General features: G+C 37.8%; 1 protein-coding gene across 1 annotated transcript in view; it reads right to left on the bottom strand.

The window, feature by feature from the left end:
* NPSR1 (neuropeptide S receptor 1) overlaps positions 1-18129 on the bottom strand; it is a 149532-nt gene that overhangs the window by 36161 nt on the left and 95242 nt on the right. Inside the window, exon 3 of the mRNA XM_046670608.1 lies at positions 12282-12385. Within this exon, the coding sequence (XP_046526564.1) occupies positions 12282-12385 (104 nt within the window). The remainder of the gene's footprint in view (positions 1-12281; positions 12386-18129) is intronic.

Here is an 18129-nt window from a genome sequence, read left to right as displayed (position 1 = left end):
ACACACATTATTGAAAAATCTAAATGAAATTTCAAAAATTGGTCACATATTAAACTACCAAGAAAAAAAATAACCCTCAATAGATTCCAAAAAGTGGAACTTATGCAATTCACATATTTAAAACAAGCAATAAAAGCTGAAATTAGTATCATGTTTTTTTTTAAATACCACTTGGAAATTTAAACACCCTTATAATTAGCTTGAGTCAAGAAGGAAATCAAAGTACAATTATAGTCAATTCATAAATGTCAACAATGAAAATTCTACACATCAACAACATATGGGATGCCTTTTGGAGAACAGACGGCAGCTTAAGGACATATGTCTGAATTCTCACTACCCCACTCCTCAATTCTGACAAAAATGACCCAGGAACTATGAAACCAAAGAAAATCTTGCAGAGAAGTGAAACTTAAACACAGGAAGCTTAGAGAATTTTCACTTAGAAAAATGCCAGATTGGATTCATATTCATTTAAAGGAGGATTCTTGGACTGACTTTAAAAAAATTAATAAAATTTATTTTTAGAAAAATTTTAGATTTATAGAAAAAATTGAACAGATAGTACAGAGTTCCCATATTACTGCCCCCACACATACACACATACACATTTTCCCTTATTATTAACATCTTACATCAGTGCGGTTCCTTTGTTAAAACTGATGAATCAATATTGATACATTTATTAACTAAAGTCCATGGTTTGTACCGTTTCACTCTTTGTGTGGTACACTTCTATGGATTTTGATAATTGCATAATGTCATGTAGCCACCATTACAATATCATACAGAAAAGTTTCACTGCCCTAAAAATCTCCTGTCCTTTACCTATTCAAATCTCTCTCAATTCCTAGCAACCACTGATTTTTACTGTTTCCACAGTTTTACCTTTTCCAGAATGTCACATAGTTGGAATCGCACAGTATGCAGTCTTTCAGACTGGCTTCTTCACACTTAGCATGTGCATTTAAGATTCCTCCATGACTTTTCATGGCTTGATAGCTCATTTTGTTTTATTGCTGAACAATATTCCATTATTGAATGTAACAGTTTATTTATTCTATGTATCTTTTTGTGGCTTGCTAGCTCATTTTTTTTTAATTGCTGAATAATATTTCATTGTATGGATATACCATAGTTTATCTTCCCATTTAGCTTTTGAGGAACATCTTGCTTCTAGTTTTTGGCAGTTATAAATAAAACTGCTATAAACATTCTTGCGCAAGCTTTTGTGGGAACATAAGTTGTCAACTCAATTGGGTAAATGCCTAGGCGCTCAACTGTATGTTCAGTTTTATAAGAAACTGTCAAACTTTCTTCCAAAGTGGCTGTACCATTTTGCATTCTCACAAGGAAAGAATGAGAGTCTCTATTGCTACACATCCTCAGTAACTGAGGATGAAATACTAATTTTGCATTGTCGGTTTTTTGAACTTTAGCTACTCTTTGTTTTTTAAGATGTTTTTACTTTTTTCCTTTTTCTCCCCAAAGCCCCCCAGTACATAGTTGTATATTCTTAGTTGTGGGTCCTTCTAGTTGTGGCATGTGGGACGCCGCCTCAGCATGGCTTGATGAGCAGTGCCATGTCCGTGCCCAGGATTCGAACTGACGAAACACTGGGCAGCCTGCAGCGGAGCGTGCGAACTTCACCACTCGGCCATGGGGCCAGCCTCTGAACTTTAGCCATTCTAATAGGTGTGTAGTGGTGTCTCACTGTTGTTTTAATTTGCAATTCCCTAATGCCATATAACATTAGTTGAGCTTCTTTCCATATGTTTGTTTGCCATCTGTGTATTTTCTTTGGTGAAGTGTCCACTCAGATTTTTTTTGCCCATTTTTAAGTGGGCTGTTTTCTTGTTGCTGAGTTTAAACCATTCTTTGTATATTTTGGATACAAAACCTTTATCAAATATGTATTACTCAAACATTTTTCCCATTCTGTGCCTTGTCTTTTCCTTCTCTTAATAGTATCTTTCACAGAGAAGATGTTTTTAATTTTCATAAAGTCCACCTTTTAAATTTTTTCTTTCACGGATTGTGCTTTTGGTGTTGTATCAAAACAGTCACTGAGGAATCCGAAGTTCCTTAGATTTTATCCTATGTCATCTTCTAGTAGTTTAATAGTATTGCACAGTTCATTCAGTCTATGATCCATATTGAGTTAGTTTTTGTGGAAGGTGTTAGGTCTGTGGTTAGAATTGCTATTTTTTTGGCATGTGAATGTCCAATGACTCCAGTAGTCTATGCCATTTCTGGAATAAACTATCTTTTCTCCATTGCATTGCCTTTGCTCCTTTGTCAAAGATCGGTTGACTGTATTGGTGTGCATGTGTTTCTGGGCTCTCTGTTCTCTTCCATTGATCAATGTGTCGATTCTTTTGCTAATATTATGCTGTCTTGATTCTTGTAGCTTTATAGTAAGTCTTGAATCAGATAGCGTCGGTCCTTTAAACTTCTTCTTTGGTATTGTGTTGGCTATTCTGTGTCTTTTGCCTGTCCATATATACTTTAGAGATGATCTACTCCATAAAGTAACTTAGTGGGATTTTGATTGGGATTTCGTTGAATTTATAAATCACCTTGGGCAGAATGGACATCTTAACAATAGCGAGTCTTCCTGTCTATGAACCTGGAATATCTGTCCGTTTATTTAAATATTCTTTGATTTCTTTCATCAGAGCGTTGTAGTTTTCTTTGTATTGATTTTGTACATATTTTGTTAGATTTATACCTAAGTATTTCATTTTTTTAATGCTAAGGTGAATGGTATTGTGTTTTTAATTTTAAATTCAAATTGTTTATTGCCGGAATATTAAAAAAGCAATTGACTATTGTATACGAATCTTCATTTACTCCTTCTCTGATGTTCTTCCTTTCTTTAAATAGACATGAGCTTATGACTTAACAGTGTGGAAGAAGAGAATCTCAGAGGACCCCAAAGCAAGAGAAGGTTCTGCTTTAATTTTTTAAAAAATTCTACTTGCTTTAGGTTTCCATGGATCTTCTTTCTCTAGTTTCCTAAGGTGGAAGATTAGACTATTGATTTTAGATCTTTTTTCTTTTCTAATACAAGGATTCAATGTTATAAATTTCTCTCAACACTGCTCTTACTGCATCCTACAAATTATGTTTTCATTATTTCTTTGACTCATATGTTACTTAAAAATGTGTTATTTAATCTCTAAATATTTTGAGATTTTCGAGCTATCCTTCTGTTACAGATATTTAGTTTAATTTCATTGTGGTCTGACAGCCACAGACTCAAATAGAAATTTGTGTGATTTCTATTCCTTTACACTGTTAAGGTGTGCTTTTGGCCCAGTATGTAATTTCTCCGGGTGAATGTTTCATGTGAGTTTGATAAGAATATTTATTCTGCTTTGTTGGATAAAGTATTGTGTAAATTAGATCAATTTGGTTAGCAGTTCAGTTTATTTCAGCGGATAGCTGTTTAGTTCAACTGTGTTCCCCCTGCTAACATTACTGTCGTTCAATTCCCTGATCCGTACTCTATAATCATCCAATACTTTGTTGCTATTGTTACATTTAACAGTTATCTACAGATCACTTAAGAATATGAAAAATACAAGATTTTGTTTTACCTTTGCTTATTTTTCTCTGATGCTCTTCCCTTCTTTACATGGATATCAGTTTAAGACTTGTGTAATTTTGTACTCCACTCTCTACATGCTTGCATGGTTTCTGATAGGAAGTCAGAGGTAATTATTATTTTTTTTATAGGTGAGGTTTTTTCCCCTCCTCTAACTTCTCTCACAATTTTCTGTTTGTCTTTGGTTTTCTGTTTGAATATGATATGTCTAGGGGTAGATTTTTCTGATATTTATCTTGCTTTGGAGCTCTCTGAGATTCCTGGATCTGTTGCTTGGTGTCTATCATTAATTTTGGAAAATTTTCATCCATTATTGCTTCAAATACTTTTTCTGCTTCTTTCTTTCATCTCCTTCTGGTGTTTCCACTACATATTTATTATGTGTTTTGTAATTTTCCCGCAGTTCTTGGATATTTCATTCCATTTTTTAATAGGCATTACTTTTTAGAGCAATTTTAAGTTTAAAGGAAAACTGAGTGAAAGGTTCAGAGATTTGCTGCAAGCCCACAATCCTTACATATGCATAGCCTCTCTTATTACCCAAATCCCACACAAGTGTGATACATTTGTTACAATCACTAAACCTTCATTGACACATCATTATCACTCAAAGTCTACACTTTGCATTAGGGTGCACTCGTGATGTTGTACAGTCTATGGGTTTTGACAAATGTATAATTGCATGTATCCATCATTAGAGTATCACACCGAGCAGTATCACTCTCCTAAAAATCCTCTGTCTCCCTTAACCCCTGGCAACCACTGATCCTTTTACAGTCTCCTTATTTTGCCTTTTCCAGAATTCCATATAGTTGGAATCATACAGTATCTAGCTTTTTCAGACTGGTTTCTTTCATTTAATAATATGCATTAAGATTCCTCCATGTCTTTTCATGGCTTGCTGACTCATTTCTTTTTAGTGCTGAATAATATTCCATCATCTGGATGGACTACAGTTTATTTATCTATTCACCTACAGAAGGACATCTTGGTTGCTTCCAAGTTTTGGCAAGTATGCATAAAACTGTTATAAACATTTGTGTACAGGCTTTTGTGTGGACATAATTTTTCAACTAATTTGGGTAAATACCAAGAAGCACAATTGCTGGACCATATGTTCAGTTTTGTACAAAATTGTCAAAGTGTGTTCCAAAGCAGCTGTACTAGTCTACATTCCTGCCAGCAATAAATGAGAGTTCCTGTTGCTCCACGTCCTCAGCAACATTTGGTGTTGTTAGGGCTCTGGATTTTGTCCATTCTAATAGTTGTGTATTGGTATATCGTTGTTTCAATTTGCAATTGCCTAATGATATGTGATGTTGAACATCTTTTCATATGCTTTTAGCCATATACATCTTCTCTGGTGAAGCACCTGTTCAGGCCTTTGGCACTTTTTTCCATCAGTTTGCTTGTTATCTTGTTGAGTTTTAAGAGTTTTTTGTATATTTTTGATAACAGTCCTTTATCAGATATGTCTTTTGCAAATATTTTATCCCAGTCTGTGGCTGGTCTTTTCATTCTCTTGACAGTGTATTTTGCTGAGCTGAAGGTTTTAATTTCAGTGAAGTATGGCTTATTAATTCTTTCTTTCATGGATTATGCCTTTGGTGTTGTATCTAAAAAGTCATTGCCATACCCAAGGTCATCCAGATTTTCTCTCATTTAACTTACAGGAATTTTATAGTTTTGCATTTTATACTTAAGTCTGTGATCCATTTTTGAGTTAATTTTTTAATGGCTATAAGGTCTGTGTCTGAATTCCTTTTTTTTTTTTTGCAGGTGGATGTACAGCTGTTCTGGTACTATTTGCTGAAAAGTCTATATTTGCTCCACTGTATTCTCTTTATTCTTTTGTCCAAGATCAGTTGGCTATATTTATGTGTGTTTGTTTTGGGGCTGGCTATTCTTTGATCTTGCTATTCATCGGTCTATTCATCTATTCTTTGGCCTGTACAACTCTGTCTTGATTACTACAGCTTTATAGTAAGTCTTGAAGTCAGGTAGTGTCAGTCCTCTAACTTTGTTCTTCTCCTTCAATGTTTTGTTGGATATTCTGTGTCTTTTGCCTTTCCATATAAATTTTAAAACTAGTTTGTCAATTATTCACAAAATAACTTGCTGGGATTTGATTGAGATTGTGTTGAATCTATAGATCAGGTTGAGAAGAACTGACATTTTGACAATATTGAGTCTTCCTATGCTTCATCATGGAATAGTCTCCATTTGTTTAGTTCTCTTGGATTTCTTTGATCAGAATTTTGTAATTTTTCTCATAGAGACCTTATACATATTTTATAAGATTTATACATCAGTATTTAATTTTATGGGAGGGGCTAATGTAAATGGTATTATATTTTTAATTTCAAATTCCACATGTTCGTTGTTAGTATATAGGAAAGTGATTGACTTTTGTATAATAACTTTATATCCTGCAACCTTGCTATAATCACTTAGTAGTTCCAGAAATTTATTTTTGTCAGATTCTTTTGGACTTTCTACATAAACTATCATATATTCTGTGAACAAAGACACTTTTATTTATTCTTTCCCAATCCATGTAACTTTTCTTTTCTTTTCTTGTCTCATTGCATTAGCTAGGACTTCCGGTACAATGTTGAAAAGTAGTGGTGAGAAGGCACATTCCTGCCTTGTTCCTGATCTCACTGGGAAAGCTTCTATGTTCTCAACATTAAATAAGTTGTTAGCTGTATGTGGTTTGTAGATGATCTTCATTGAAGGTGAAGTTGAAGAAGTTTCCATCTATTCTTAGTTTGCTAAGAGTTTTTAAAAAATCATGAATGGATGTTGTCTAGCATCCTTTTATTTCAGCTTGAAGGACTCCCCTTAAAATTTCTTATGGCGAGATGTGCCAGTAACAAATTCTCTCAGTTTTTTTTAATCTGGCAATGTCTTAAGTTCTTCTTTCATTTTGAAGACGTTTTACTGGACATAGAATTCTCATGTTTTTCTTTTTCTTTCACCACTTTAAATATGTTATCTAATTCTCTATGGGCTTCTGTGCTTTCTCATGAGAAACTAGCCGATGTTGTCGAGGAAAGCTTGTACATGATGAGTTGCTTTCCTCCTGCGTCTTTCAAGATTCTTTCCTTGTCTTTGTCTTCAGAGTTTGATTGTGATGTATTTATGTGTGGATTTCTTTAAGTTTACCCTATTTGGAATTTACTGAACTTCTCGGGTGTGTAGATTAATGTTATTGATTGAATTTGGTAAGTTTTCAGCCATCATTTCTTCAAGTATTATCTCTGCCCCCTTCTCTCTTTCTTCTCTTCCTGGACTCCCAATATGACTGTGCTGGTATACTTGATGGTGCCTTATAGGTCTCTGAGGCTGTGTTAATTTTTCTTCATATTTTTTCTTTCTATTCCTCTGGTCGGATAATTTAAATCAGCTCATTTTTAAGTTTGCTCATTGTCTTTTCCACCTGCTTAAACTTTCTGTTGATCCCCTCTAGTGAAATTTTCATTTCACTTATTGTACTTTTCAACTCTAGAATTTCTATTTGGTTTTGTTTTATGCTTTCTACATCTTCTTGTTATTCTCTATTTGCTGAGACATTGTTTTCATACTTTCCCTTAGTTCTTTACACATGGTTCCTTTAGCTTTTTGAACATATTTAAAATATCAGATTTAGAGTCTTTGTCAAGTAAATCTAATGTCTGGGCTTCCTCAGGAACAGTTTCTTTTGATTTTCTTTCCCATGTGATTGGGCCACACTTTTTTGTTTCTTTATGTGTCCTCTATTTTTATCGTTGTTGTTGAAAACTGATGACTCTGGAAATTGAATTTGTATTCCTCTCTAGGATTTGTGCTTGTTGCTGATTTTTATGGTTGTTGTTTGCTTAGTGACTTTTCTGAAAAAATTCTGTAAAGTGTGCATTATTTGTTCTGTGCGGTCGCTAAACTCCTCAGCTTAGTGGTTAGCTAATAATGGAAAAGAGATTTTCTTAAATGCCTGGAACCAATATGTTTCCCAGTCATTGCAGAGAGGGTCAGTGTGAATTTGGGGGCATAGTTTTGACATTCAGCCAGGCAGCTGAAAACTCTGTCTTTACCTTCACTTCGTTCTTGCACAAAGCCTCAAGTCAGTCAAAGTTGACAGTTTAGGGCCTTTTCTGTTTTTTTTTGTTGAGCAGAGGTACAGTCCTCAGTATGGACTTGGTCTTCCAGATTCTCAGGACTACGTCAGAGATTTTCAAAGTCCCTATGAATAGCTCATTTCTAAGCTTATATTTTTAAGCTTAGTTTTAAATCTATCTACTGTTTTCTTAAATTGTTATCCAATACCTCAAGCATGTGTGAAGTTTATCAGTTGTCTGTAATTGTTTTTGACAAATGCCAGTAGGGAAAAGGCTTTTCACAGTGGGCAAGTCCTGAATCAGCAAAATATAGACAGTCTTGCAAGTGGGGTCTTACAGAGAATTACCAGACAAGTCAAATGATGACAATTTCCCAAGAATGAAGCTTTTAAAGAGCTCAAGTCCTCTTCTTCTTTCTCTAATGGCTGCCAGACTATTTGTTTTCACTGTGAATGTGAGCTGTTAATTTTTTTTCTTTTTCTTCTTCTCCCCAAAGCCCCCCGGTACATACTTGTATATTTTCAGCTGTGGGTCCTGCTAGTTGTGGCATGTGGGATGCCACCTCAGCATGGCCTGATGAACAGTGCCATGTCCACGCTCAGGATCCGAACCAGTGAAACTTTGGCCCACTGAAGTGGAGGACGTGAACTTAAGCACTCAGCCACGGGTCTGGCCCCCAAGATGTTAATTTTTAAGGCTACCGCAAAGCTGAAAACTGGAGAATTAGACTAGTGGAAGCTAAAAGACTCCAAATACCATTTTTCTTACTGAAATTCAGATATTTTATTGAAAAAAATGCTCCCCTGATTGTTGCAAAATTTTGGTGAATTTCTAGAGTGGTTAAAAATTTGATTCTGACAATTTTTGCTTTCTTGTTGCCTTTATGAAGGATAAAATTATAAGAGTTTCTTATTCTGCCATTTTTGCTATGTCACCAAGATATATTTTAATATAGTATTATCTTGATATTCATTGTAAATACTATTGGAAGAAATATTACTGATATGAATAATTCTGGATCAAGAAGACCTTTTAAAGTTAACAATTAGAAAAAAAAACAGATTATAACATATTCTCGATAAACATCAGTGTGGCAGTCAGCCTTTGAGATATCCCCAGCGGTCCTTGTCTCCTGGTTTTACTCTCTTTTGTGGTTCCCTTCTCCCTATACTGAGACAGCACTGATTTGTGTGACCAATAGAATAATGTGTAGGTGATGGTGTCTGACTTCTCAGGCTAGTTCATAAAATATGTTCCTACTTCCACCTTGGTCTCTTGGATAGCTTGTTCTTGGGAAATCTGGTTGCTATGTTGTGAGGAGCTGTGGAAAAGTCCCTGTGAGGAAGAATGAGTGCTCTGCCAAAAGCCAGCACTAATTTGCCAGCTATGTGAGTGAACCACCTTGAAAGTGATTGTCCAGCCCTGGTCAGAATTTCTAATGACTGTAGTCCTAGGCAACTCCTAACTAAGCTTATAATAAGCCTTTAGCTAGATCTGCCAGACCCAACTGTTGCCAAATGCTTGGCTAATAGAAACTGTGAGATAATAAAAGTTTATTGTTTCAAGCCACTAGATTTTGGTATGATTTGTTTCTCAGCAATTGATACAATAAGCAATTGAAAACATTTATCTACAAAGAAGCAAAAATCCTCAAGAAGAAATTAAAATATGTTTTCAAAAATTACCCCTGAGAAAATAGCACCCCCGAGAGTAATAGGGGCTCTTTTACGTCTACCAAACTTTCAAGGGTATGTTCAGAGCGCAAAAGAAGATTGCAGTTGTAACAACTCTCTGCTCATTTTCTGAAGATTAACTCCATTATCAAGATCTGAAAATGATCGAACAAATGAAAATCATAATCTCGCTTATGAATATGGATGCAAAGATTCTAAAAAATCCTACAAAGAAATGGAATATAGCAGGATAAAGTTTTCCAGAAATGCATTATGTGTCCATAAAGCTACAATAATTTAGACCTAATGTACTGGCATCAAAATAGAAATATATTAATGGAAAATAATTTTAAGAACTCAGAAACAGAACACATTACTCCTAATAGCAGTTATGAAATAGTATATTCTTTCCATACTTAGTTGAAATGTTTTAATCTATATTATATATGTATATACTATATTAATCATATAATATATGCATATGTTGTATGTGTAATACTTTACACTATATATATATATCTTATATTGAAGCATATTCTTATATTGAAGCAAAGCATAACTATGTTTAATCCAAAAATAAATCTTAGCAATAACTCAGAAAATAACAAGTATCCTAGCTGTAAAATAATTGAAAACAGATAACAGGCAATTTAGAGGAGAAGAAATTCAAATGCCAATAGATATTTTTAAAGACCCAATTTAGGTGGTAATACATGAAATGCAAGTTTAAACAACCAGAGACAATACTTATTTTTAACAAACTGCCAAAGTTTTTCAAAAAGAATAGTAGCCAGTGTTGGGTTAGTTTGAGGGGGAAAAAGGCAAAAAAAAAAAAAACCAATTTGACATGTTTTCTGGACATTATTTAGGCACTGCTATGTATGGTCTAAATGTTTGTTTCCCCCATATTTATAAGTTGGAATCTTAATACCCAGCATGATGATGAGTGGGGTCTTTGGTAGATGGTTATGTCATGAGAGTGGAGTCCTCGTGAATGGGATTAGTGCCCATATAAAAGAGCAAAGGAGGCCTGACAGAGCTCCCTAGACCATTCTGTCATCTGAGGATGCAAAGAGAAGTCTGAGACCCAGAAGAGGGCCTTCCTCTGACCACGCTGGCATCCTGATCTTGGACTACCAGCCTCCAGAGCTGTGAGAAATAAGTGTTTGCTGTTTATAAGCCACTTACTCTCTGGTATTTTCTTTCTCTGCTTTATATCTTCATTCTCTCAAGCAGGAAGAAAAGAAATGAGTTACAAGGGAATTTGTGTTTATCAGTCTCTGGTAACCACTGTCCGTGGGGGCTGCTGCTCCAGCCTTTCCAGACTGTTCATCAAGAGGGAAGGTGGGGCCAGCCTGGAGTCGGAGCGGTTAAGTTTGTACTCTCCTCTTCAGCGGTCTGGGGCTTGTGCGTTCGGATCCTGGACGCAGACGTAGCACTGCTTATCAAGCCACGCTGGGGTGGCATCCCACAAAAATGAAGAAGATGGGTGCAGATGTTAGCTCAGGGCCAATCTTCCTTAGCAATAAGAGGGTTGGTGGTGGATGTTAGATCAAGGCTAATCTTCCTAAAAAAAAATACAGGGTATCCAGGGAGAGAGGCCTCTGCCTGCAGTGGCCTGGGGCAGGGTAGGAGGCACAAGGAGAATAGCAGGAAAGCTCATTTAAATTCTGAAGATCTGAGTAAACATTTGTTAGTTGGCAATAAACGGGCTCTAGTGGGGACCTTCTTATCTTCGTGTTTATCTGTCCTTTTCTCATGCACAGTCACTTACAGTGGCATTTGTAGATATGAACAAAGTATTGACCAAAAATGAGTAAGAAGAAGTGGTTCAGACTCAGCTGAATAGGGCAAGCCTAGGGCACGGGAATCCGGCTATCCTATTGACTAAGCTCTTTTCTAGCAGTTCTCTATCCAGACTAATCCTTGCACAGCTTCACGTTCATTCCTAATAAGACTGTTTCCACCTCCACCCACTTCTTCCCATTCAGGGAGCTCTGAACACAAAGGTACCCTGGGGTTGCCCTGTGAGGCTGCTCATCCTCCCCAGGACGAGACACTGCTCTTTCGGACATCCTGCTTCTGCAGGATATTAAGCACCATCCACCCACTGGGCAGAGACAGTAATCCAACAGCATCATGTTTGAGAGCTGTGCTTTTCAGCAGGCTCTGGAACATTTTTTGAAGCCAGCTTGAGAGCCCTTTTAAAATGGGCTTAGGATAGCATCTCCCTGTGTAAAAGTGTCTTTCACACGACTTCATCTAATTTTTCCTTTGCCTAGTAATAGGAAAATTTCTCTCAATTCTTTTCTTTCTCTTCCCTACCTACTTCCTGGCCCCCACTACAACTTAAAGCCCAGGAGCTCTCAAAATTTCCTGTGTGAAGAGTCAACATGCAGAATCAGCAAGCAAAACGTCTTGATTCTCAGGACCTATCTCAGGAGATCTGAAGTAAGTCCAGGAATTAGCATTTTTTAATAAGAATTCAGAGAATTGTCATGTGGGAGTCCTCAGCTCATAGTCTGAGAGCACTATTTTAGCCTTTGCTGCTCAAATTTGATGAGTTATCAGTGATTGTATAATATTCTGTGATATTTTTGTTATAGCAGCCTGAATGGATTAAGACAGCCACAATATGTCAAATGTCTTAATGTTAACCCAGAAATTTTACTTAATCCTTCAATATGAACATTTATGTTATTATTGCTTATTTGTGTTTTCTTTATATATGTATTACTTTTAGCAAAAGACATTAAAAAATCTTACAAATTTTGTTTGTCCTTTCTACTAGGATGAAGTGAGCAGTTTGCTGCATAGACGTTATATCATTTTTCTTAGGAAGAATCCATGAGTTAATTTTGGTGTCAGTTTGTCTCATCACCTTTGGAAGGTGCTACATACCTGCAAATAGCGGACCACTCGGCAAACCAGATCAGGGGCCATGAAGTCTCCAGTGAATCGCCAGATGATATCGGTCAAGATGTTGACCAGTCCTGTGAAAGAGTCTAACAAAAACACGCAAGTGGTTAATTTCAGTCTTTTCCAGATTTGCAGCTTTGCCATAGCAGAAATGAATTTCTGGGGAAATGTTTTTTCAGATTTATCAGCTGGCCATTGAGGAAAAGTAAGGCAAGGCAGGACTTGTTTGACTTTTATGACTGGAGCCTCATTACCACTCAGATGTAGCCACCTAGGAAGGATTTTGATAACGACTAAAGGAAAATCATACTAATCATAGAGTGGACCTTTCAAGTCACAGAAGAGGAGTTTTAAGGGGATTTAGACCTGTACTAAAACAAGGACTGTGTGAATTTCAATAAAGGACAAAATAGAGAAAAAGAAAATATTTGTCTTTGAGAATAATTCCTCAAATTCCACTTTCTGCACGCATTGTTTTACAACTTGAATCTCTAGTTACCTCTCTACCACCGAATTCCAATCCTCCCGCCCCCAGGATCCTCTGCTTTCTTCTCCTTTCCCCTTTCAACATCTGCCCTTGGAAAAAGTCAACTGCATGAGCTATCATTTTAATTAACTTAGTTGGTTAAACTACAGAGGAACTGAGGTCAAGATCTGAGACCAAGATCAGAGACTGCGAGCTCCTATGATCCTCTTTACTTAATTCTATAGTTACAGACTATATAAGTTGTACAGAGGTCTATAGCAGAAATGGTAAAATATGTTATATGTCTAGAAGCTTCCTCTCACCCTTCCAATGCAAATATTACAATTGATCATGTGATCCAGAATCTTTCTCAAAACAGTGTTGTAGGGGTTCTCTGCTGATTGATGGATAGGACTGAACCTTAAGGCTGGATAGCAAGAATTCATTGATTTGGGTCACTTTCTTGGGACATGGGATATAGCACTCTGTCAAGGACCTGAGAGGCAGGGAAAACTCATTGCTAGGGTAGCTGTTAGAAGGCTGGAGAGAGTGATGGTCCTTCACAGACAAAATGGAAATGCCTGAGTTGCCTTAGCAAGCAGTAGAGAAAAGAATAAAAAGTCCGAGGGAAGTGGTCATGTTGTATTGAATATATTATGTGAAGCCAGAAGAACAATTAGAGAATTATCTTCCATGGAAAGGCTCAGAAGACACATTATTCATCAAGGACACCAGGAATGCACTGGTGAGAGGGGCACCAGCATTAGGCAGAAGCTCAGTGGTGACTCCTATCTGCAGGCCAGGGTGAATGGTAGGAGAGGTGGTCATGGAGCCAGCTCTTGTAGCACTATTGTTAGTATGTACTGTACAGATTCTCCTATTCTTTTCCCAAAGAGACCTATGGCCATTTATTTAGGAGACTGTACACCGGGGAAGAAAGAATATCTAAACATTTTGAGGACTATGAGGCACAAAGTCTACGTTGATATGATACCTAGATGCTGAAGCGTCATTACGGCTGCACTATAAGAGTGGAATCTTATAGGACCAGGTGATAATTAGAATCCTGGCTGCAATGGAATGGTCCGCTAGATCTGTAGGCCTTCCGCTGGTCGTTTCTCTAGTCTGTGAATGTTTGATTGGGATTAATATCTTTGGCAGTTGTAATAACTCCATACTGGTTTCCTCATTACAGTGAGGAAGGCCAAGTGGAAGTCCTCAATTTACCAGTTTTGTCCCTGCAGAAACTGGCTGGATCTTGGAAAATGACTGTAGACTGCCAGAAGCTCAAAGAAGTAGTAGCCTTAATTGTAGCAGCTGTACCAGGTGTGGTATCTTTGCTAGAGTAGATTAATACGGCCTCAGGTACATGACATGCAGATATTGATTTGGCAAAAGTGTTTTTTTTTTTTTAATCTGACCAGAAAAGATTAGAAAGAGTTTGCATTTACATGAAAAAGACAACAATATTCCTTTACTGTTTTGCTCAGGTCTGTGTTAACTCTCCCATTCTCTGTCATAATAAGGACTGAGGAGACCTGGTCTATCTGGACATTCTTCAGAATATCCCATTGATCCATTCACATTGATAACATCAGGTTATTGGGCAGGACAAGAGTTGTCTAGTATGTTAGAGGCCCTGATAAGACACATGTACACTGGAGGGTGGGGGATAAACCCTGTGAAAATTATGGGATGTGCCACATCAGTAAAGTTTCAGTGGTCCAGTAGTGAGGAACAGCTAGAATACTCTTCTCCCCAAAGCAAAAGATAAATTGCTGCGTTTCAGGCCCCTATCTCAAGAAAGGAAGCACAATACCTGGTGGGCCTCTTTGAGTTTTAGAGGCCCCACATTCCAAATCTAGGAATATTGCTCTGGCTCATATACTGAATGACATGGAAGTTTGATGGCCTTGAGTGGGCCTGGAGCAGGGGAGGAGGCTCTGAAACACATGCGGGAAGACCATTTATTGGTCAACATGAGGGACTACTATTTATTGTGGCCAATCCAGCTACTGCTGTCTTTGAATTTCCAACTTGCCAACAATGGAGACCAACACTGAGCCCCAGTGTGGTACTATTTCTCGAGAAGACCTGATTACTTTGTGACAAGTCGATTACATTGGGCCCCTTCCATCCTGCAAGGGATAGGTGTCCTTCCTCTCAGAGATTTACCTATTCTGGTTATGAACTTGCCTTCCCTGACCTCTGAGCTGTAGTCAACACCACTCACCACCCTCTAGACAATTTCAGATTGCCCACTAGGAATGGAATCCCATACAACATAGTATCTGATCAGGGGACTCACTGCATAGTGAAGGGGGCATAGGATTGAACCCATGATCGTGAAATCCACTGTTTACATCACATAGTGCACCACCCATAAGTAGCTGTCGTCCTAGAGCACTGGACTGGACTATTGAAGGCACAGACGAAGTGCTAGCTTAATGGCAATACTTGAAAGGATGGAGTGCTATCCTTTCAAATGTTGCATATGCATTAAATCAGAGGCCTCTTTATAGTAACATGTCATTCACAGGAGGTATACATAGGTTTGAGAATCAAGGGGTAGAAGCAGGAATAGCCTCACTTAACATCACTCCCACTCACCCCCCCCCCCCCCCCCCCCCCCCCGGGGAGTTTTGTGTACCTCTGTGCTCTTCAGGCTGGCGATCTTAGTCTCAAAAGGAAGTGCGATCATGCCAGGGGACATAGCAAGGATCCCTTGGAACTAAAAGCTATGGCTGTCATAAGGTCACTTTGGACTCCTTGTGTCTGGGAACCAGCAGGCAAGGAGAGTCACCAGTTTTGCAAGAGTAAATGGCTGTGATCAGCAGATGGAGGGAGAACTGTGTCTACGCAATGAGGGAAAGGAAGGTATGGGTGGAACACAGGTAAACTACTTGAAACTCTGAAGTTAAGATTGACTGCAGACAATCAGTGGATGCGGCCGGGGATGCTAAGCATTCTGCAGCAGGCTCTCAATGGAGTTGTGCAGATTATTCATGCTCTAGGGTGCCATGCCTTGTTGTGGTAGGAGGGTGAGTGGGGGCTGAATTTGAGTTGTCATTATTGTCATGAAGATATGCACCCTGGCTTTGGGTTGTGCAAAGACACGCGAATGTCAGCTACATCCTGGATGACACATGGACTGTACCCTTTAATAAATTGTTCAGATCAAAATTTCAATCCTGGCTTTGTTGAGAAACACTGCTAGGCTTTATGGGAGAGAGTTTGTGGTTTTGTGCAATTCTACTCAGACAGAGGATTGGGCAGAACCTTACTCAGAAATTAAGAATATGCACTCAGCTAGATGTAGGCTCTCAGAAAACTGAACAGCTGAAAAAAAAAGAAACTCCAACTTTGGGGATGAAGCTAGGACATTCACAATTCCATTTCCAATGATTGGTTTTTATTGCTGGGTTTCTGCTAAAGAGAAATAACAAAAACTGAAAATCATGCTGTCGTTTGGTTAATTCCTTTTGTGAACACTGGAAAATGAGGTTTGTTAATATTGGAACAGAAGGAACCCAGCTTCTTGAGCAGAGTATGGAATGTAGCAGGTCCTCAGCACATATTTGTCAAAAGAATTGTCACTGTAATTTGAAAAAGTCACCATGGCTTTTTTTTTTAATTTTGGAATAATTAAAGACTCACAAGAAGTTGCAAAAATAGAGAAGTTTCATGTACCCGTCACCCAACTCCCCTCAATGTTAATATCTTATGTAACTAGAGCTGGTTCTGTGCTTTAAAGGAGAATTGCTACTCTTAATTCAGGCTTCTGTACAACATTGGGCATGAACTTAAGGGATGTTATTAAGCAGTTATTATATCCTTGGCAAGATTCTAAGTATTTAAAGTATCTAAAGATTTTTTAATCTCGCAAAAAACTACAAGATAAGTTCCCCGTTTTATGGATGAGTAAAATAAGTGAAGTTAGAACATTTTCCTAAGATTTTGTAGCAAGTTAGAGGTGAACCCGGGCTTGTAACCCAGACTCTTCGATGCCAGTGTCTGTATCTTCCCTTCCTTCCTTCTTTTCTTTTTCCCTTTCTTCCTTCGTTCATTCCCTACTTCCTTCTTTCCTTCCTTCATGTCTTCTTACTTTTCTTTCTAATTCTTGTTATATCTGTTCTCTTTTACTCCCCAGACTAGTGTGCAGGAAAGAGTCCCTGTCTTCTTCCCTTGAGCTTATTCCTGACCTGGCTCCCTTTTATTTATAGGGCTGCTCACCCACAGAAGTTTCTTTTATTCCTCTAGAGAAACTGGGGAGGCAAAGCTTCCCTTTCTAAATCTTCACTGTTAGCAGGATAAGGCCTTAGCCTCCTGGTTTAGCAGAAAGGCCTTCCATGATCTGGCCTTGCCTCCCTCTTGCCGAGGCCCCATCTGGCATTTTTATATTGAACATCATATTCATCACACATTTGTATTGTCAGATATACGTTTCCTCTGCTTGGAATGGCCTCCCTCCGTGTATTAGCCTATTGAATTATTTACTTTCAATATCTAGGTGACATGTCCCCTTCTCCAGAAGCTTTCCTTGCCCATTCACACATTATGGTCCACCCCAAAACAGTAGGTGGCCCTCCCAGTTTTATGTCTGTCTGTCCCTTCCTTTTTGTTTCTCTATAGGTAACAACAATGAGAAGTGTTGGTAAGTGCATGGGAACTACAAGAAAAGTTTCAAAAGACTGAAGAAGAGAAATCTCGTGACAGTTCTGGACAGTTGGAGAAGTTCTAACTGAAACGTCAGACTTGAGCAGGGCCTTGAGATTTGTGGGTAGTGACCTGATCAAATAGGGATTTCCTGAAGCTTTTCACAGCGGGAATGAACTGGATGAATGAGTGGAATGGACATTGGAGCTACTTGGGTATTCAAGTAAAATATCTCATTAAAAATAATGGGAAAAAACTAAACTTATGTTTCTTCAGATCTAAGTGGCTATATGAACAATTAGAATGCACTCCTGCAAGATTTCTTTTTTCCCCTGGAGCTCAATCTTAAATAAGCCCATATCTTGCAGTAGACTATTAATGGAACTGTGCCACCGCATTTGTTATTTACTATTAAGCAAACGATGCAGTATCTGATAAGTAAAAAGCCATTTAGTTACCTAAGTAATTGAGTACATTGCAAATAAGCCTTTCCTAAATGGTAATTAACAGAAGCTTGGGAACAAAGGGTATACTTTAAAGGCTTAATCACGTCCATGTATTACTCCTGCTTTTTAAAATTTGTCCGATGAAAGATCCTAGGAAACTGTTATACTCAGAAAAGCCAAAACAGGCTCACAGCAGGCTTTATCGTTCCGTCAACAGTTTCTTGCAACCATGAACGTGGGTTCCCAGTTGAAGCATGAATAT

This window comes from Equus quagga, chromosome 8 (genome assembly GCF_021613505.1).
Source record: "Equus quagga isolate Etosha38 chromosome 8, UCLA_HA_Equagga_1.0, whole genome shotgun sequence".
Lineage (NCBI taxonomy): Eukaryota > Metazoa > Chordata > Mammalia > Perissodactyla > Equidae > Equus > Equus quagga.
This window is presented reverse-complemented; position numbering and strand designations above follow the sequence as displayed.